Below are 16,300 nucleotides of genomic sequence, written 5' to 3'. Positions count from 1 at the left end.
CTTTGAAGTACTGACTTCCTTTTGTTAGCCTTTTGTGAAAAGTTTTTAATAGGTAGATGTCATCGAAAGTAAAATGTGTTGAGAAAATAGCAATGCTTTAACATCTGCTGAACGCCTGAAATTATTCATTTTAAATTGTTTGCACATGGCTTTTTTCCCACTACTATTAAGAGCAAGGAAAATGTTGATATGTAGAAAGAACAAAGTAACTTTGCTCTAGTATGCACTACAGAATAGTAGAGCTGTGAAAAAAAATTAAAGATAATGCTGCTTTTCGTAGGAAGGGCGCTGCAGCAGCTTTTCGTGCCATCCCTAATCCCTGTTTTAAATTTATTCCTAGGGAAGCAGTGCTCTTAAAACATTGGAAATGAATCGTTGTACCCCAAATAATGTCGAGGTTCTGGAAACGCGATCCATGGTTCCTAAAACAGAAGATACAGAAATAATTTCTGCAGTAGCTGAGCGTCCAGAAGATAGCTCTGATGTGGAACCCGAAAACCATGTGGTTGTATCCTATTGTCCACCAGTCATTGAGGAAGAGATAGCCAACCCTGGAGCTGATGAAGCTGGAGGGGCCTCACAAGTCATTTACATTGACATCCAGTCCATGTATCAGCCTCAGGCAAAGCCAGAGGAAGAACCAGAAAATGACCCTGTTGGAGGGGCAGGCTATAAGCCACAGATGCACCTCCCCGTTACTTCCACTGTGGAAGATCTAGCTGCAGAGGACGACTTAGATAAAACTGCAGGTTACCGACCTCAGGCGAATGTAAATACTTGGAACTTAGTATCTCCAGACTCACCTAGGTCCACAGACAGTAGCAGTGAGATTGTCTCTTTTGGAAGTCCATGCTCCATTAACTCCCGACAATTTCTGATTCCTCCTAAAGATGAAGAGTCCCCTAAGTCCAGTGGAGGAGGGTGGTCCTTCACAAACTTTTTTCAGAACAAACCAAACGATTAACAGTGTCCTGTTTCCGCCTCCCCCACCCATCACTTCAGTCTGCCATCTCATTAAGCTCTTGTCAGCACTGGGTGTCTGGGAGGGATCCTGTGAAGTATTGAGGTGGACTTCACTCGCGCAAGTTACACTGCAAGTGTTAATGTGCTTTTAATGCTTTAGTCTAAAAGCCAAAGTACAGTAACTCAGAAATTCAGTCCACACATCTCATGATTTGGAGCTTATTTTTGATTCAAGGCAAAAAATTCTCCCGTCGATCTACCTTCAAGAAGCATTCAGTAATGAATACTGCCCAGTCCATACCTGCGAAACAAATCCTGCAGTAACTGTATTCTGTTGTCCACCGTCAGGTTTTCTCATGCATATACTTTATGGAATTGCAAGCAGATTTGCAGGCAAGGGCGAAAAATATCAGAGAAACAATGATGTTTATTTGGCATTTGCTCCATTCTAGATGAAAACCAAACACAAATTTCAAAGCTTTGACATTATTCTCTGTCCCTGCAACATTTAAGAAAGTTGGTATAATTTTTAATGTAGTAACAGCTATTTACTGTTTTGTTTGATAAAGTATACTGATTTCTGTGCCTACTGTATAATGGTTAGCAAACAGTTTTCTCAGGGGTACAAACTTGGAAAACGAGTGTGACACTGACCAGCCCAAATCAGAATCATGCTTTCTTGCTTTGGTAGCTTTTTCAAACCGTTTCATTACTTTTTAGCTTTTATGCTAGCTTCCCTAATTAGGTTGCCCTAATATTTAAAACTTAAACTTCTAAGACTATCGATCTTAAGTTTTTAAGAAATTTTTTCAGTGACACAGTGTCAGTTTAATAAATATATGAAGAAACTAAGTATTATTCATAAACATATATAATCCCAGTGACTTACTATTTGAGACAACTACTAAGCAATATCTGGCAGCATTAGCTGTCTCTGTAGTTCTGATTGGCTTCAGTTCCTCCTGAGAAGACCGCACTCTGAGCCCCGGCTGCCCAGGCAGTGACGATCTTTGACACCTCATAGCAGGTGTTCCTGTGCGTCTTAGCAGTTCCTCCCTCTTAAATGATCATCCGTCCAGACTATTTGATTCAGTCCTCACATTTTTAAATATAAAACTGAAAAGATAATGCTTCTTACAGGGACAGATACTCAAGGGCTATTTTATATGAAGTGTCATGAAACTGATTTGAGGCGATGGGCATACCTGTATTCAAGGTGCAGCAGTTGCTTTGGGAGCTGTCCAGAGTTGTGTCTTCACAGCATCCTCTGCTACCCCTGGTTTTCATAAGCGATGTCTAGAATGAATGTGGTTCTTGGAAAAGCAGAATGAAAAACTCTAAAGTGTATCTTACATTTTCCCTGCCCTCGGGTTGTCTATGTATTTCGTCCTTTAAGAGGTAAGGCAAAAGTAACGTGAAAATTTGAAAGATCTGAATAAGTCAAGCTATGCCTTTCTCAATTGTCTGAATTTCTGTAATGTGTTTGCACATAATGGATCGGTTTTTTTTTCCTAGTTCATAATGTATCATTATAAAAACCATGTTGTGGAAAAAAGCCACAACAAGGATGAAAAAGGACAAAAATCTATTTAGGTACTCTCTCAGTGAATCCTGATTTTTAATTGCTAGGTTTCAGCTAAATTCCTGAGCTTCCTGGTATATGGACATGTAGAGTGAAATACAATCAATTATGTATACACACAGTGTAGTAGAACTACATCATAGCTCATAGAAATCTTCAGCAGTGAAAACTGTATCAAACCAGAGCCACCTCTAGACAGTTCCCAGACACCGAGACCTGGGGCTGCCTTCTCTCCCTGCCGAAGTTTGTCATGACCACACCCCTCTCACCCCAACTTGTGCCTTTCTCCCCATCAAAACTCACTGGTCCTGTACTTCATCTCTTTAGGATAAGTGTTGGCTAAGGTAGCGTTTATTGATCTAAACTCCACCACCTTGAGATAATAAGGCCAGAAGAGATTGTTTGATCTCTGTTATGAATGCATGTGCATTTCAGCTGTGACCATCTAGATCCAGTGCCCTGTCTAACCTGTACGACTCATTTGTTTGGCTAATGTTGAATATCACTGGGGCTCTTGGGTCCTTTCACTCCATCCAAGACTTCACCACTCTTTCTTTATGAAAAAGATTCAGAGTGCAGCTCCCCTGTCCCTTGCCTCTGGAGATCGGTCCACAGGGATCAGTAGGTTAATGAGAAACAGAACTGCTCTATCAGTCTGGGCAGGCTCCTTATAACTTGTAGCATATTTGAAAAATGTGGTTTAAGTCTGAGGTCAGAACAGATTTCCTTGTGTTTTCCCATTAAATTGAAGACAGCCAGACCTACTGTGTAGATGGGAAATTATTACCTCCCCAGCCCCCACTCCACCTGAGCACAGGGGGACAGAGAGAGAGGAGGGGGCAGGGGAGAGAGAAAACACCCTCTGTCCCATATCCGGTCCATATTGTGGCCCTGGAGACCCTGATAAATGTGCACTGTTTGTCAGTAGTGGGACCATGTGCACCTGTGAAAAGAAGGCTTGCTCTGTCCAGTCGGATTAGCATTTCTTCCCAGGGGAGGGCTAACTAAACTGCTTAGAAGAGTTGGGGGTGGAGGGGGCTTTAAGTGTTTCCTCCAGCCCTTCCTAACTGGGAAAATAATTGGGAAACCCCTCTTTTTCTGCTAAAACCCAATCATTGGTTAGAAAATTCTTAATGTCTGAACTAGCATCATATCCCATTATGTCTGTTGAATGGTACTGTGTAAAGGACATGTTTTCACATCTCTTAAAGCCAGTTCACTCATCAGCCATTTCAAATCAATCTTCCCTTCTGAGGAACGGGGATTCTGGTGGTCATTGTGACTGCGTTTCTCTTGTGAGTGTCCATCTTAAGTAAACAATATTTAATATGACAATATTCTTGGAAGACTTAGCTAGGCTTTTGACATTAGATAGACCTTGTAGATTATGTATTGCATGGATTGGCACCCATATGCGATGGAAGTCTTCAGTGTGCTGACCCTGTAGAAGCCTGGGCCCCCGTATCAGGATAGTTGAGTCGTGTGTTTACGTGCTTAGATGGTAGAGGTGCTTTGTTCCCGCAGCTTAGACACAGAGGCAGCCATTCATGGAAAAGTTTAAGGGCAGAAGTATCAACCTCATTTTCCATACCAGCATTGCTTTCACGGCTCATGGATCTGAAGGATTGCACTTAGAACATCTCGTCCTGTTGCACTTTCGGAAACTGTGGTAAAAGTCACATTCTTAAAACTCCATGCAACTTGTATTCTTGTTGGAAATTAATCCTGTGAATTCTTAATTGCCTTTATGCCGTCCATATTTAAAGAACATGACAGTCCTTTCTATGTTTGAATAATTACATGTAGTTTAGTGAAGGATACTAGGGAACATTTTCTTCCAAAAGGAATTTGGAGTTGGTTTTATGGTATTTAGAAATTAAAGTACTCCCTAACATGTCAATATGCAGAAAATGTTATCTCACATTTTTCTACTGTTCAGGCACATAATCTGATAAAACTTTTTTTTCTATTTACTCTGAAGTAATTTTTGCTGTTTTCTGTTTTGAACCATGTTGAAATGTGCGTATCTTTTATAAAATGCCTTGTTTTCTTCTTTTGAAAGTATAAAATTGGGCATCTCAAAAGTCAAATGTGGGATCATTAGCTAATTACAAAGACTAGGCACATTGTGGACGGTCAGTCAGTGTTTTAGTGGCAGAGTTTTCCTGAAGGGTGGTACACATTTACATCTAGCTTGTGTAGATCTGAGACTGTTGGCTGGAAGGTTCAACTCTACTGTAGAAGCGACTCCACAGTGTGAGTGAAAACTTGGAAAAGACTCATGCGAAAGTACCACTGGGTATCTTACTCCAACCTAATTTTAAGTGTTCACAGTATCTTTTTATTTGATGGGTACACAACTTGGGACATATTTGTACCAACCCGTATGTGTTCTAGCAGACCAACAACACATTGATGTGTGAGCTTAATGGACTAGTACAGACAGTCCTGTTCTTGATAAACTATTTATTTCAAACTGGCATTTCCTGCTGAAACAAAGTTTCTTGGTACCCTGCCCATCTTATTTTTCATACCCAGAAGAAAATCTTTCACAGAAGAAAATGATTTGTGGCTAAACTTCCTGGAAATGCATCTTATAGACATGACCTTCGGGTAGCATTGGGAATGACTTGTTTTGAATTTGATCTATTTATACCTTCATAGATTGTGTACCAGGGCTGTTAATATTTAAACTTCTTGTTTCGATAGGGTGGTAAGATTTTTTATTCCTTTTCAATTAGTACTTTTGTCTTAACTATTACATGATGATATTCATGCTAATTATAATACAGGTGAACTATTTTTAATGTTGTTAATGGGGGATTAAGGACAACAATCAGCTAATTGATATATCCAGCCTTATTGTGTATGGTAAAATTTCAGGGAATGTGATTTGAATATATCCAAACCCTTACAATTATGATCTTGAGTTATGACAGGATTCTGTTATTTTTAACCATGAGTGGTACTTGTTTTCTCCCCATATTAAGAATGTTAATATTTTGGATTATAAGTGTCCATGTTACAGAGAGAATTTGCCTGTGCAAGACAAATTCTAACTGTGCAACATTTTTATGAAAATTGAAAATAGTCTTTTAAGAGGGAAACCCTCTGAATATTTTTATGTGCAGCTGCCTAGCTGAAGAACCATAGAAACAATAAATTCAAAAGCTCTTAAATAAGTAAACTGTAACTGATTGAACATTAACCAAATACAAAACAGTAGTAACTTATATTCCTTTTTGGTTGCTATAACTGAATACCCTGAAAACCTAGAGATGTGAATGAGGGGGAGATGTTTAATTGACAAGGAAACTGATTTTTATTACATTTTCATTTATCTTCTAAGATAGCCTTTGCGGTAGCCAATGAGAACTTTAAAGCAAATAAACAAAACTAACAACATAGGCCTTATGCTGCACTGAAGCCAAAAATACTTTGTATACCTAATTGAATGGCTCACTGAAATGTGCTGAATTTCTTTACACATTTAAAATGTACTTTCCTTTAGAAATACTCATTTTAAATAGGTGACTTTCGGTTTCTGAACTTACTTTTTTTCCTAAGCGTTCCAGTGGTATATTATAAAAGATAAAAAGATTTCTAGGTGGTAATACAGTTTTCATTAAAATATGGACAAGTTAACTGTTAGGTTTAACCTTAGGATCAGTATTTTTGTAGTTGATCATAGGAAACAATACTGAATAATGATTTTCATAAAAAAATTTTTTTTAAATACTCTGTTTCCAGTTTGATTTCCAATACTTTTCTCCATTATTTATGATATATCTTTCTGTTTAATTTTTTCCTTCCAACATAATGTTTGGGAAAATGTGACTACGTTATGACTACATCACAAAAAGAAACCCTATTCCGTTCACTGTTGTGAAAGTGTAGGTATTATATGACACCCTGGGACTTGTTTTATCCGATTATTTTGTCCAAAAGGAGCAAGGCTTTTTCTTAAATACATTTCAATTCAGAATTGTTTGAAAAAGATTGGCCTGGATAGAAAGACATCCTAAATTTGAGATGGTGCCACCTTCAATGTATGTTCAAAGGTAAAGTCATTTTAAAACCCTCAACTTTCTTTCCTAGTAGGAATGTATTATCTTTTCTTCTCTTTCATCAGCTGGCCACCAGTCAGAAGTCCTTATAATGCTAGGAAATTATTTTTTACTTTCAAATTGCATTATAGTGAATTACTGTTTACAAAACACACATACTGTGAACAGATATAAGTTTTTGTCTTTTATAAGGTTGTTTGTAGAATGAGTGTTTTTTTAAAGGGATGTTATATGTTCAATATTTACAGTTTTTTATAAATACTAGTAACTGTTTACTAATTTTCGTTTGGTCAGGTGTGTGCAGATGTCGCTGAAAGATAGGGAGAAACTGCAGATCCAAAACTGTTTCCTTTTTCATTTCTTGAAATGTTACCACTACAGACTTAAAAAAACCCAAAAAACCTGAATGATCAGCTGTGATGTTCTATACCTAAAATCATGCTTAATCATATCAGGAAACATTTAAATATACACATACAGGAAGTAAATTATAGATTGCAGTATATTTGTCTGATTCAGTCTGATTCACAGAATTCTGAGTTTAATGTGGAATAAAACAACTCCATTTACAGAGATGACAGCTGAAGTATTTTCTGCCTTGTGAAAATTTGGAGATTATGTTGCTGTTAGAAGGGAAAATTTGGACATTTTATATCATTGTATAATTTCAGAATTTAGTTTCCATATCTTTTGGGAAACATGGTTATAGCAAGAACATAGACTATAAGTAACCTATTACTAAGACACCTTAAATGTAAAACTAGTATGCTTGGCTGTTAACTCTGAAGATGTTACTTATGTTTGTTTTTAAAACATGCATGTATTTAACAATTTTATCATAGTATTGTCATGGAAAAAAATAAATATATTTTCTTACAACTTAATACTGACAGATTTGGGCATTACTCTTTTTTTTTTTTTTTTTTTAGCTCCTGCTTTAAGCACTTAGGAAAAGTGGCTTCTGCTTGGTTGTTAATAATTTGATTCTATCTCATAAGAATTACAGTGATTATGAAACAGCCACATAAGGGCTGTGACTGAATTTTTATACATTACTATGCCATTGATATAACCTTCCATATGTGCCATTAACTTCCATTACCAGCAAAGTTACCATAAAAATACCAACTAGTGGGAACCCAACATTATAAAACAAATACTAAATAAATACTGGTCCCTAGAGTATGTTTTTTTAATTTATTTCCTCTGAAGGTAAACATTTCTGAAGACTCTAGAAATATATCCAAATTCTATCATCAAGTTACTCAATTTGGAAATATGGGTCATTGATTCAGAAAAACCTCAGTGATTTTTTAAGTTATTATTGATTTTAACATTTTTTATTGATTTATAATCATTTTACAATGTTGTGTCAAATTCCAGTGTAGAGCACAATTTTTCAGTTATATATGAACATGTATATATTCATTGTCACATTTTTTTCTCTGTGAGCTACCATAAGATCTTGTATATATTTCCCTGTGCTATACAGTATAATCTTGTTTATCTATTCTACAATTTTGAAATCCCAGTCTATCTTTTCCCACCCCCTGCCCCTTTGGCAACCACAAGTTTGTATTCTGTGTCTGTGAGTCTAAGAAAAACCTCAGTAATTTTGAAGTATGAAGTGATCTTAAATAGAATTTCATAAGGGGAGAAATTAAGTCTTTAGTCTTATGTAGCCTACACTTATCCAGAGTAACAACTGTTATGTTATGAATGGGCCTATATTTAACCTGAAGAAACTGTAGACCAATCTTAAATTAATTGTTAAACACGTGTTAGTATTTAAGTACTGAAAGAGCTCATACATGTGGTCTGTCCTTCAGGGAGATCTCAGTGCATAACTAGTTTCCCAGATGGTAAGTTCTTGAGCCAAAATGTATAGCGCCATCAACCCCAGGAACTTTGAAAGGGTCAAAAAGAGGAATGATGTAATTATTAGGGGAAAGAGAAATAGAGATGTTTGAATGAATCATCTTTTTTTTTAATGTATCATATTTAACCTTAAACTAAACTGTTAGCTTACAAACTCAAGTTCATTACAAAAGGCCTATGTAGGAATTAGTTTTGAATGGCCTATAAATTTGACCCATTACCCTTCCCCTAGAGTGACTAATAGTAGAATTGAATTAAAAGTGCTTATTCAGTCTGCGAGAACCAGCGAGGCTGAAGTAACGAGATGTCTTACACTGATTTGGGATTAAACTCGAGATAATTTTATCCAGTTTCAGCACTGACTACCTGGGCCACCCTGGAGAACTGACTTAACCGCATTCTCATTCTCCTCAGCTCTAAACTGTGGGTCTTGATAACCTGCCTTTACATAACTGTGGGGATTCCAAAGAGTGTACATAACGTTCCCAACAGAATAGAGGTCAGATGATTACACGTGTCTCTAACCCTTGAGAAACCTCGGGAAAACCTTAGACTTTCTGACCAGTGCCTGAAAGGTGTAAATGCCTTAAAACTGGTTTAGATGCCCCAGAGGTGACATCTCTCAGGTACCCAGAGGGGAGTTACCCAGCAGAAGGTCTGCAGGTAAAGCACGGGGTCTCTGCCCATGTGGCCCAGTGCTGCGGTCCTCACCTTTCTTCACGTGGGTAATGTCTTCCAGCCTTGGGTCTCAGTTGAGAAGATGCTGCTCGCAGAGGTCTTTTCCAGCATCCCAGGAAACCTGCTGTCTGCCTGTCCAGCAGCAACCCCTCTGTGGTCTGAGCACAATCCTAAGGCTTCATCTGATAGTAGGAATTGAAGCACGTCTTAGTCACCGCTGCACCTACAGAGCTTAGCGATGTATCTGCCACGTCACTAGTGCTCAATAAATGTTCTTCAAATAATTGTGCCTTGAAAAAATAAAAAAGTGGTTGAATGTGTGTCTCTGGATATTAGAAATATGTTGTCTTACAGAGAGGTGGCCAGCCTGTGACATGGTCTCCAAGGATGGAAAGACAGAGCAGACCTCGTGGAATGTGAATGCCTCGGAAGAGGAAGGAGGCTTTCCAGGTCCGCCTGGGGAAGATGCTGTTCGTGGTAGATGCTCTTGTTGCTGAATGCGTTACCCTTTGTTCTCCCTCAAAGGAAATGTGCCTTCATCCTCTTATCTCTTTGTCAAAAGCATGTAGGAGATAAATGGGCATTAGCTGAAGTGACAACAGCTTAGAGCTCTTCTCCCACCCACTCCCCACTCCCCACCTCTTCCTGCTTTGAAATATATCTCTTTCTCTAGGTCAAGTTCTCTATATCCTTCCAAATGGCAAGGGGCATGACCAAGGGATTTGCTCGTATTCCTACCTCTCTTCCCCCAGTCACATATCTGCTTCTCCAGGAGACAGTCCGTATCCCATCTCCCGATCTGCTAGGCATTTACTTTGTGGGTAGGTAAGCCCTGGAACTTGCTGCAGGTGACACTGGGCTTTAGTCTCCTCCTTCACCCAGAACTGACACATATCTGTTCTCTGTAGCCAAAACTTTCTTCTCTGGGCCAGAGAGCTGGGCTCCTGGTTCCATGATCCTCCAAGTTAACAGCCTTATGCACAGAGAGGAGAAGGGGTCCCTCCTCCCAGAGAGAACTCTGGCCTGGCCTGTGTCACATGTTCATCACTGGTCCAGAGGTTCTGTTCAAAGTTACTTTCATAAATATTACGTAGCTATTGGAGGAGGAGGAAAAGAGAAGAAGGTGATATTCTGGGTGGACAAAACAGTAAAATACTACAGCTCACTGATCAAAAACTGGAAAATATAAGGAAAAAGAGAAAAATTCATACACTCTTTTTATGCACCATTAGCTATTTTTAGCATTTTACTTTTTGTCCTCTCAGACATTTTTCCTATGCAAATATGTATGTAATTACATTTACATATATTTCATATGTATATATACATGTATATGTATGCATATATAAAAAGGATTATATTAAGTATTCTAGTTTGAAACTTGATTTCAAAATTTAACATATTTTGAAAATGTTTGCCTGTCAATAGAATATTTATATGACATTATTCTTCCATGGATATAGAAAATTCTATCATATGGATGAATTCTTTAATTCAGCATTCTGGACATTTGTACAGTTCACTTTCCATCAAATAATGGATAACATTGAAAGGCAGGCGAAGATGTTTGGCCCTGATTTGTTTGGGACTAAGGAGCGACACTTGAATTCACACTAGGTGCCATTGGAGGACTCCCACACCACCTTTCCTAGGTGGTAAAGTGCCGTCTTCACCGCCAACAGACTAGTGAACATATTGACCTAATGCAGAGTTCTCCTGCTCACATGCCGTTTCCCCTAAGACAATGGGGTGGCCGGCAGGAGCTCGGGGTGGGGACTGCTCAGGGCTCTGGCTGAGTGGTCACTGGACACAGCAGCTGCCCGGCTCAACTTCCTCAGTCCTAGGGTACCCACAGCATCCACTGAACTCTGTGCTGGGTCCCTAGTCATTGGTGAAGGGTCCCAGGACCCAGGGGAAACAAGATTGAAGTATGTAAGTAGGGATTTAGAAAGATTTTTAAGTTCTCTGGGAACAGAAATTCTCTTATCCTAGGAGTCTTGATTTGACTCATTGGGGAAGTAGTGAACTGTGATGCATTCTTTAGATGGGACAGCATGTGACACAAAGTGCACTTTAAGAAAACAAAGCTGGTCTCTGGTGAAATCTCTCATCTGGAGTAGGGAGTGACTGGGAGTCGGAGTAGGTGAGGGTTGGGACAGGCAGGGTTTCAGATGGCCCTGAGACCTGGGTACACACACCTGGTACAATCCCATCCCCTGGAGTGCGGCCCGACCTGTGCTTATGACAGGAAGTCACTCCCACGATTAGGTTTCTCGTCAACTCTCTTCGTGTTAGTAGAAAGGGAGGCTATCCAGGGTGGGCCTCACCTAATCAGGAGAGCTCTTACAAGAGCAGCAGGGCCCTTTGGAAAGACAGTCTCCTGCTGGCTTTGAAGAAGCAGGTGCCCAGTGGGTTTAAGAGGGCCCAAGCCTCCAGTGACCTCACAGCCCTGGCTGACACCGGTTGGAGGAACAGGCTTCTCTCTCCTTTTAAAGTCTCACCTGCATCTTATCTGGGTGGTTCCGCACATAGTGAGAGCCTGTGGCGGGGCAGGGGGAGGGCAGTGCCTGTGAGGAGGACCCAGAAAGTCATTCTGCATCCCCGCCCTCCATCCTAACACCCCTAAAGCCTCCAGACAAAGTCTGAGGGCTTCAGTCTTCCCAGCCAGAGGCAATCCGGTGACAGTGACCAAGGCCCCAACCCTGGGCAAGTCACTCTACCTCCCCAGCCCTGTCTGAGGGGCTGGACCAGGAGACCAAGCAGCTTTATTTTATTTCTGAGGTTCTGACAATGTGTCCTGAACAAGCAGTGGGTGCATTTTCTGCTCTATTGGACAGGGACCCCCATGTCATGTCCACCCTCCCCACAGTTGCCCTTTGAGCCCTAAGTTCAGTGAGAACACAGGATGCCTGCCACCGGGGTGGGGAGGTCACCAGGCCGCAGGCCTGTAGCCCCACCCCCACCCCCACTGCCCTCTGGGAAGCTGGTCCCTTCACTCTGTCTCTGCTCACCTTCAGTCAACTTCCTGCCAGGGCCTCCCACTGCCCGTTCCCAGCCTGGCCCCTGTCACTTGTTTCTAAATAAATGCAGATGAGCAAACTCCTGGCACTGCCCTGGCCTTCCTTCTCACAGACACTCCCATCCAGGTCCTCTTTTGGCCAAGTCAGAGGTGCAGCCCCTTAGCACCTGGCAATCCAAGGAGGCCATAGCCCCAGGCTGGGCCCTTGCTTGGAGGTGGGCCACTGGGACACAGGGGGAGGCCATACCACATGTTTGAAGATCTCTGTGCCTTTGGAAAACAGAGAAAGGCAGCAAGCTCATCCCAGAGGCTGAGAGACAGAGCTCCTCGTGCACCTTTCCAGGAAAAAGTGCGTGCTCCTGGGAGCCCTGCGCTTTCTAGGACAAAGCTGTCTCAGCAAAGGCAGGCAGGAGAGGAGGGGAGACGGAGTTCTGTCTGCTGCATGCCTGTCTCTTGCAGTCGTTGGCTTGGCCAGGGCTGGGCAGGGGTCCAGGCGAGCACACTGCTGCTTGGAAGTAGCTTGCAGCAACTCCCAGGAGTGCTGGAGAGAAGAAAAGACTTCAAGCCCCGACCTCACAGCCTGCTGGGGGCCCTGAATCCCACTCGGATGGAGTGGCTCTGGCCTCTGCTTGTTCAGCCCAGAGTCCTCCTGATAGGGGCGCTTTGGAAGCAGGCAGACTTGGAGCTGTTGTGAGAACCTGGCCTCTGCCCAAATCCTCCCCACCCACAAGACTGTCCTACCACTGACAGCTAACCCAAGGGAGCCCCAGAATGCCACTGAGCAATCCTGGGCTCCAGGGCCCGGGGCATCTGCCCGGAGGTCGGGTAAGGGGTAGATGTGATCCCCAGTGAAGCTCCGTGGTTGCGTCCTTGTGGTAGGACCACAAGCAAGTCACTTGGTCTTCCTGGCCAGCTTCTGTCTCCCCGAGTCAAACTGGCCTTGCCCATCGGCTCTGGCCATCATCAAAGAGGAACTGTTGTTGAGATCAAATATGTGAACATTCTTTGAACGTGAGGTTGAAGCACAGTTACTCACAGGGCCTCTCTCAGCAGCCAGACCATGCTGCTGAACTGGGTTAGTCATTCTGCCGCCTGAATATAGCCACCTATAAGCTGGAACTTCCTAATGACAGCCTGTCACTTCCACCGGGACCCAGCAGCTTACATGCCTGCAGACCTCACACTCTGCGGCCACAGCAGGGCTAAGGCAGGACCGCCTCTATTTCCCTGGTGGTTTTAGTGTGTGCTGTAGGAGTACCCAGTTATGATGCAGCTGAACGACCCCCTTCTCCATCCTGGGAAGTGACTACCTGGGAGTGGGTTACAGCAGCAGAAACCTTTATTTTGGATGCTGATTCTCTGTGCTGGCAGCCCTCTGCCCCCTGGGCTCCCTCTGGATGGTAGTCTTGGAGCCTTTCTTTCCTGCCTTTGACAAGCTAAGCACACACCCTTGTCCGCTAAGGGACTGGGCTGTGTGTCACCGGGCACACATCTCCCCCCCGCACCTCCACCTTCAAGGGCAGGGACACTGTGTTCCTGGACTGGGCTGGAACTGGAAGAGGCCAGGAAGGGAGTGGGAAGCAGTGATGCTTGGTTCCAGCCCCTCTCCTGAAGCGTGACTCGTCTTCCCACATGGAGCTGGAATTCCCTGCCTGTCTCTCCCTGGCAGTGGCCTCTGCAGGCCGCCCCTTGGTGCCTCCCTCCCAGGGACGAGCAGCCTTGGGGGGCAGGGGGCTGGCTGTCAGAGCTCCGAGGGGGGCTGGGAGCCCCTCCTCCTCCCTCTTCTGCTTCCTTTGGGAACTCTCAGTGCTCAAAACAAGCTTTCTGAGAACTATATTTTTCTGGGTTAAAGGTGAAAAATGCAGCATTTCCTCCAAGTGGAAAGCACTGGGGCTGCCAGCTCCGGGCACATTTCCGAGAGCTTCCTCCCACTCAGGGAGGAGGCAGCTCCTTGCACAGGGGGAGGAGGAGAGGTGGGCGGTGGAGGGAAGGAGTGGAGAGACGGCCGGAAGGGAAGCCCCTGTGACTCTGGAACCAGGGCCGTTCGTGTGGGGAAAGCAGAGAGCCTGTTTGTGTCAGAGGAGCCAGGAGACAGGACTGGGCCGGAAATGGAAGGCAGAGAGCAGGGCGGGAGAGCAGGGCAGCCGTTCAGAGTGGGGCCTGAGTGGAAGGTCACCAGGCTGCCTCCGGAGCAGGGTGGGGACAAAGAAGATCCCACAGACCCCCTGGGGGATCCTGCTGTCAGGCTTAGAGGAAACACATGGAGGAGGTGGTGAAAGTCAGTCTTGGTAGGAAAAGCAAGAACATCCCCCTCCGTGACCCCAGCCCAGCGTCCTTGCTTAGAACATGTGGGAAGTTCTGGGGAATTTTCTCAGATTCCGACTGTGGGATAAAAGCTTTTCAGGAACCCATGCCTCATGACTTCCTTCCTGGGCAGGACAGGGGTGGCATTGAGCTCCGACTTTGCAGGACTGGCTATTCTGCAAAACTCTCCCTCTGGCCAAGAGCCCAGCCCGCCTTCTCTGACAGGCCTCTCCGCAGAGCCGCTGCCCCCAGACCATGGCACAGCCCCTGCCCCGCCAGGCCCTCCTCAGAGTGACAACATGGCTGCCAGGTGTCAGCCAACAGATGGAAGCTGGGGGACAATGGGCACAGCAGGCAGGGCTGGAGGAGGCGGAGGCTGCCCCCCTGGAGGTCCGTCCCTGTCACCGCAACCTCACAGGCCTCGTCCCACCCCCAGGGTCCTGTCGACAACCCACCTCAGGGCCGCCTCGTCCTGCTGCCCCACTTCCCTCAACAGCGCGGGACCTGCTGTGATGGATTGATGGCACCCACAGGGCTGGCTTCCCCCTCCCTGTGTCCATGCCCAGTGCCAGGAGACTCTGCAGTTCCTCCCATGATGGAGGTACAGTCTGTTTCTTCATCTCTTGAATGTGTGGACTTTGACTAACAGTGACACGAGGCAGTTCCAAACCTAGGCTGTAAAAGGCCTTTACTGCGATTCCAGCGCCCTGACCCTCCTCCGTGGTCGCGTGAAGGGCATGTCAGGCTAGCTCACTGGTTCCAGGAGGAGGCTGGAGCAGACACAAGTTACCTCACCAACCCAGCCGAGGCCATGCTATGGGAGCCCATGGGAACGAGTCCCACCGAGACCAGAAGAACCACCAAGCCCAGCCTGGATCAGCAGAGTGCCCACTCCAGGCATGTAAGCAATGAACCGTTCTTGTGGTATGCAACTGAGGTTTTGTGGTTGTTTGTCATGCAGCTTTGCTGCAGCAATAGATAGCAGATACACTTGGAGAGGAAACTGGGGGACCCACAAAACCAGGCTGAGTTCTCAGCCCGCCTGCCCATCTGAACCCACGTCTCATCCCTCAGCTTCAGGACAAGTTTATACCCTCACAGCCAGCTCTGCTATAGACTCATCCCACGTCTCCTGATTTTTGGCCACTGAGAAGGGGAAAGAGCTTGGGGATATACTGTCCCTCACCCTGTTCTCCCACACTGAGCCTCCCATGTGATCAGCTCCTCTTGGGTCCCCTACTGTGCTGCCCTGTCACCGGCAGGATCTCTACTACCTTGACTTTATCATGCGTCACCCCTCCCCTTCCAGCCCCTTCTGCAACCCAACAAGGGGAAAATGGGTCAGCACCCTCATCCATCCCAGTACACCCTCCTGGCACCCCCTCACCACCTCCCATGGTGATTGTGTTTTTCTCTGGATAACATATGTGGGAAAGACATTGTATCCACAACACAACTCTTCTGGCTTCAGCTCAGTGGGATATTTTGCTAAAATCACAATGACTTTTTTTGGCTGGAGGTAACTGATTCAAAATGTGAATCAATTGGAGTTGTGAAAGCACCTGCATTAGATCTCAGGAAGCCCTGGCCGGAGGTGTCCCCTAGGAACTGATGTGGAGGTGAGGGTGGTGGGCAGGTGGTAAAATCCACTTTCAACCACGTAGCTTTCTGTACATTGCACTCGCGAGGGGGCCTGTGTAGGACAGGATGAATTATTACTGTTATTGTTGTTGTTGTTACTGTTAGTGTTCTGGGAGGAAGGATCCTGGTTGTCAAAGGGTCCCAAAGACAGGAGGCAGAAAGCTGAAG

The 16,300-nt window shown here is 44.3% G+C and overlaps 1 protein-coding gene across 1 annotated transcript in view; it reads left to right on the top strand.

Moving 5' to 3' along the window:
• Nucleotides 1-7,496, top strand: part of LIFR (LIF receptor subunit alpha) — a 70,196-nt gene extending 62,700 nt beyond the window's left edge. The window contains exon 20 of the mRNA XM_031444205.2: nucleotides 341-7,496. Coding sequence (XP_031300065.2) covers nucleotides 341-964 — 624 coding nt within the window. The 3' untranslated portion in view covers nucleotides 965-7,496. The remainder of the gene's footprint in view (nucleotides 1-340) is intronic.
• Nucleotides 7,497-16,300: the final 8,804 nt, after the last annotated feature.

The sequence above is a fragment of the Camelus dromedarius genome, chromosome 3 (assembly GCF_036321535.1).
Source record: "Camelus dromedarius isolate mCamDro1 chromosome 3, mCamDro1.pat, whole genome shotgun sequence".
In the NCBI taxonomy this organism is placed as follows: domain Eukaryota; kingdom Metazoa; phylum Chordata; class Mammalia; order Artiodactyla; family Camelidae; genus Camelus; species Camelus dromedarius.
This window is presented reverse-complemented; position numbering and strand designations above follow the sequence as displayed.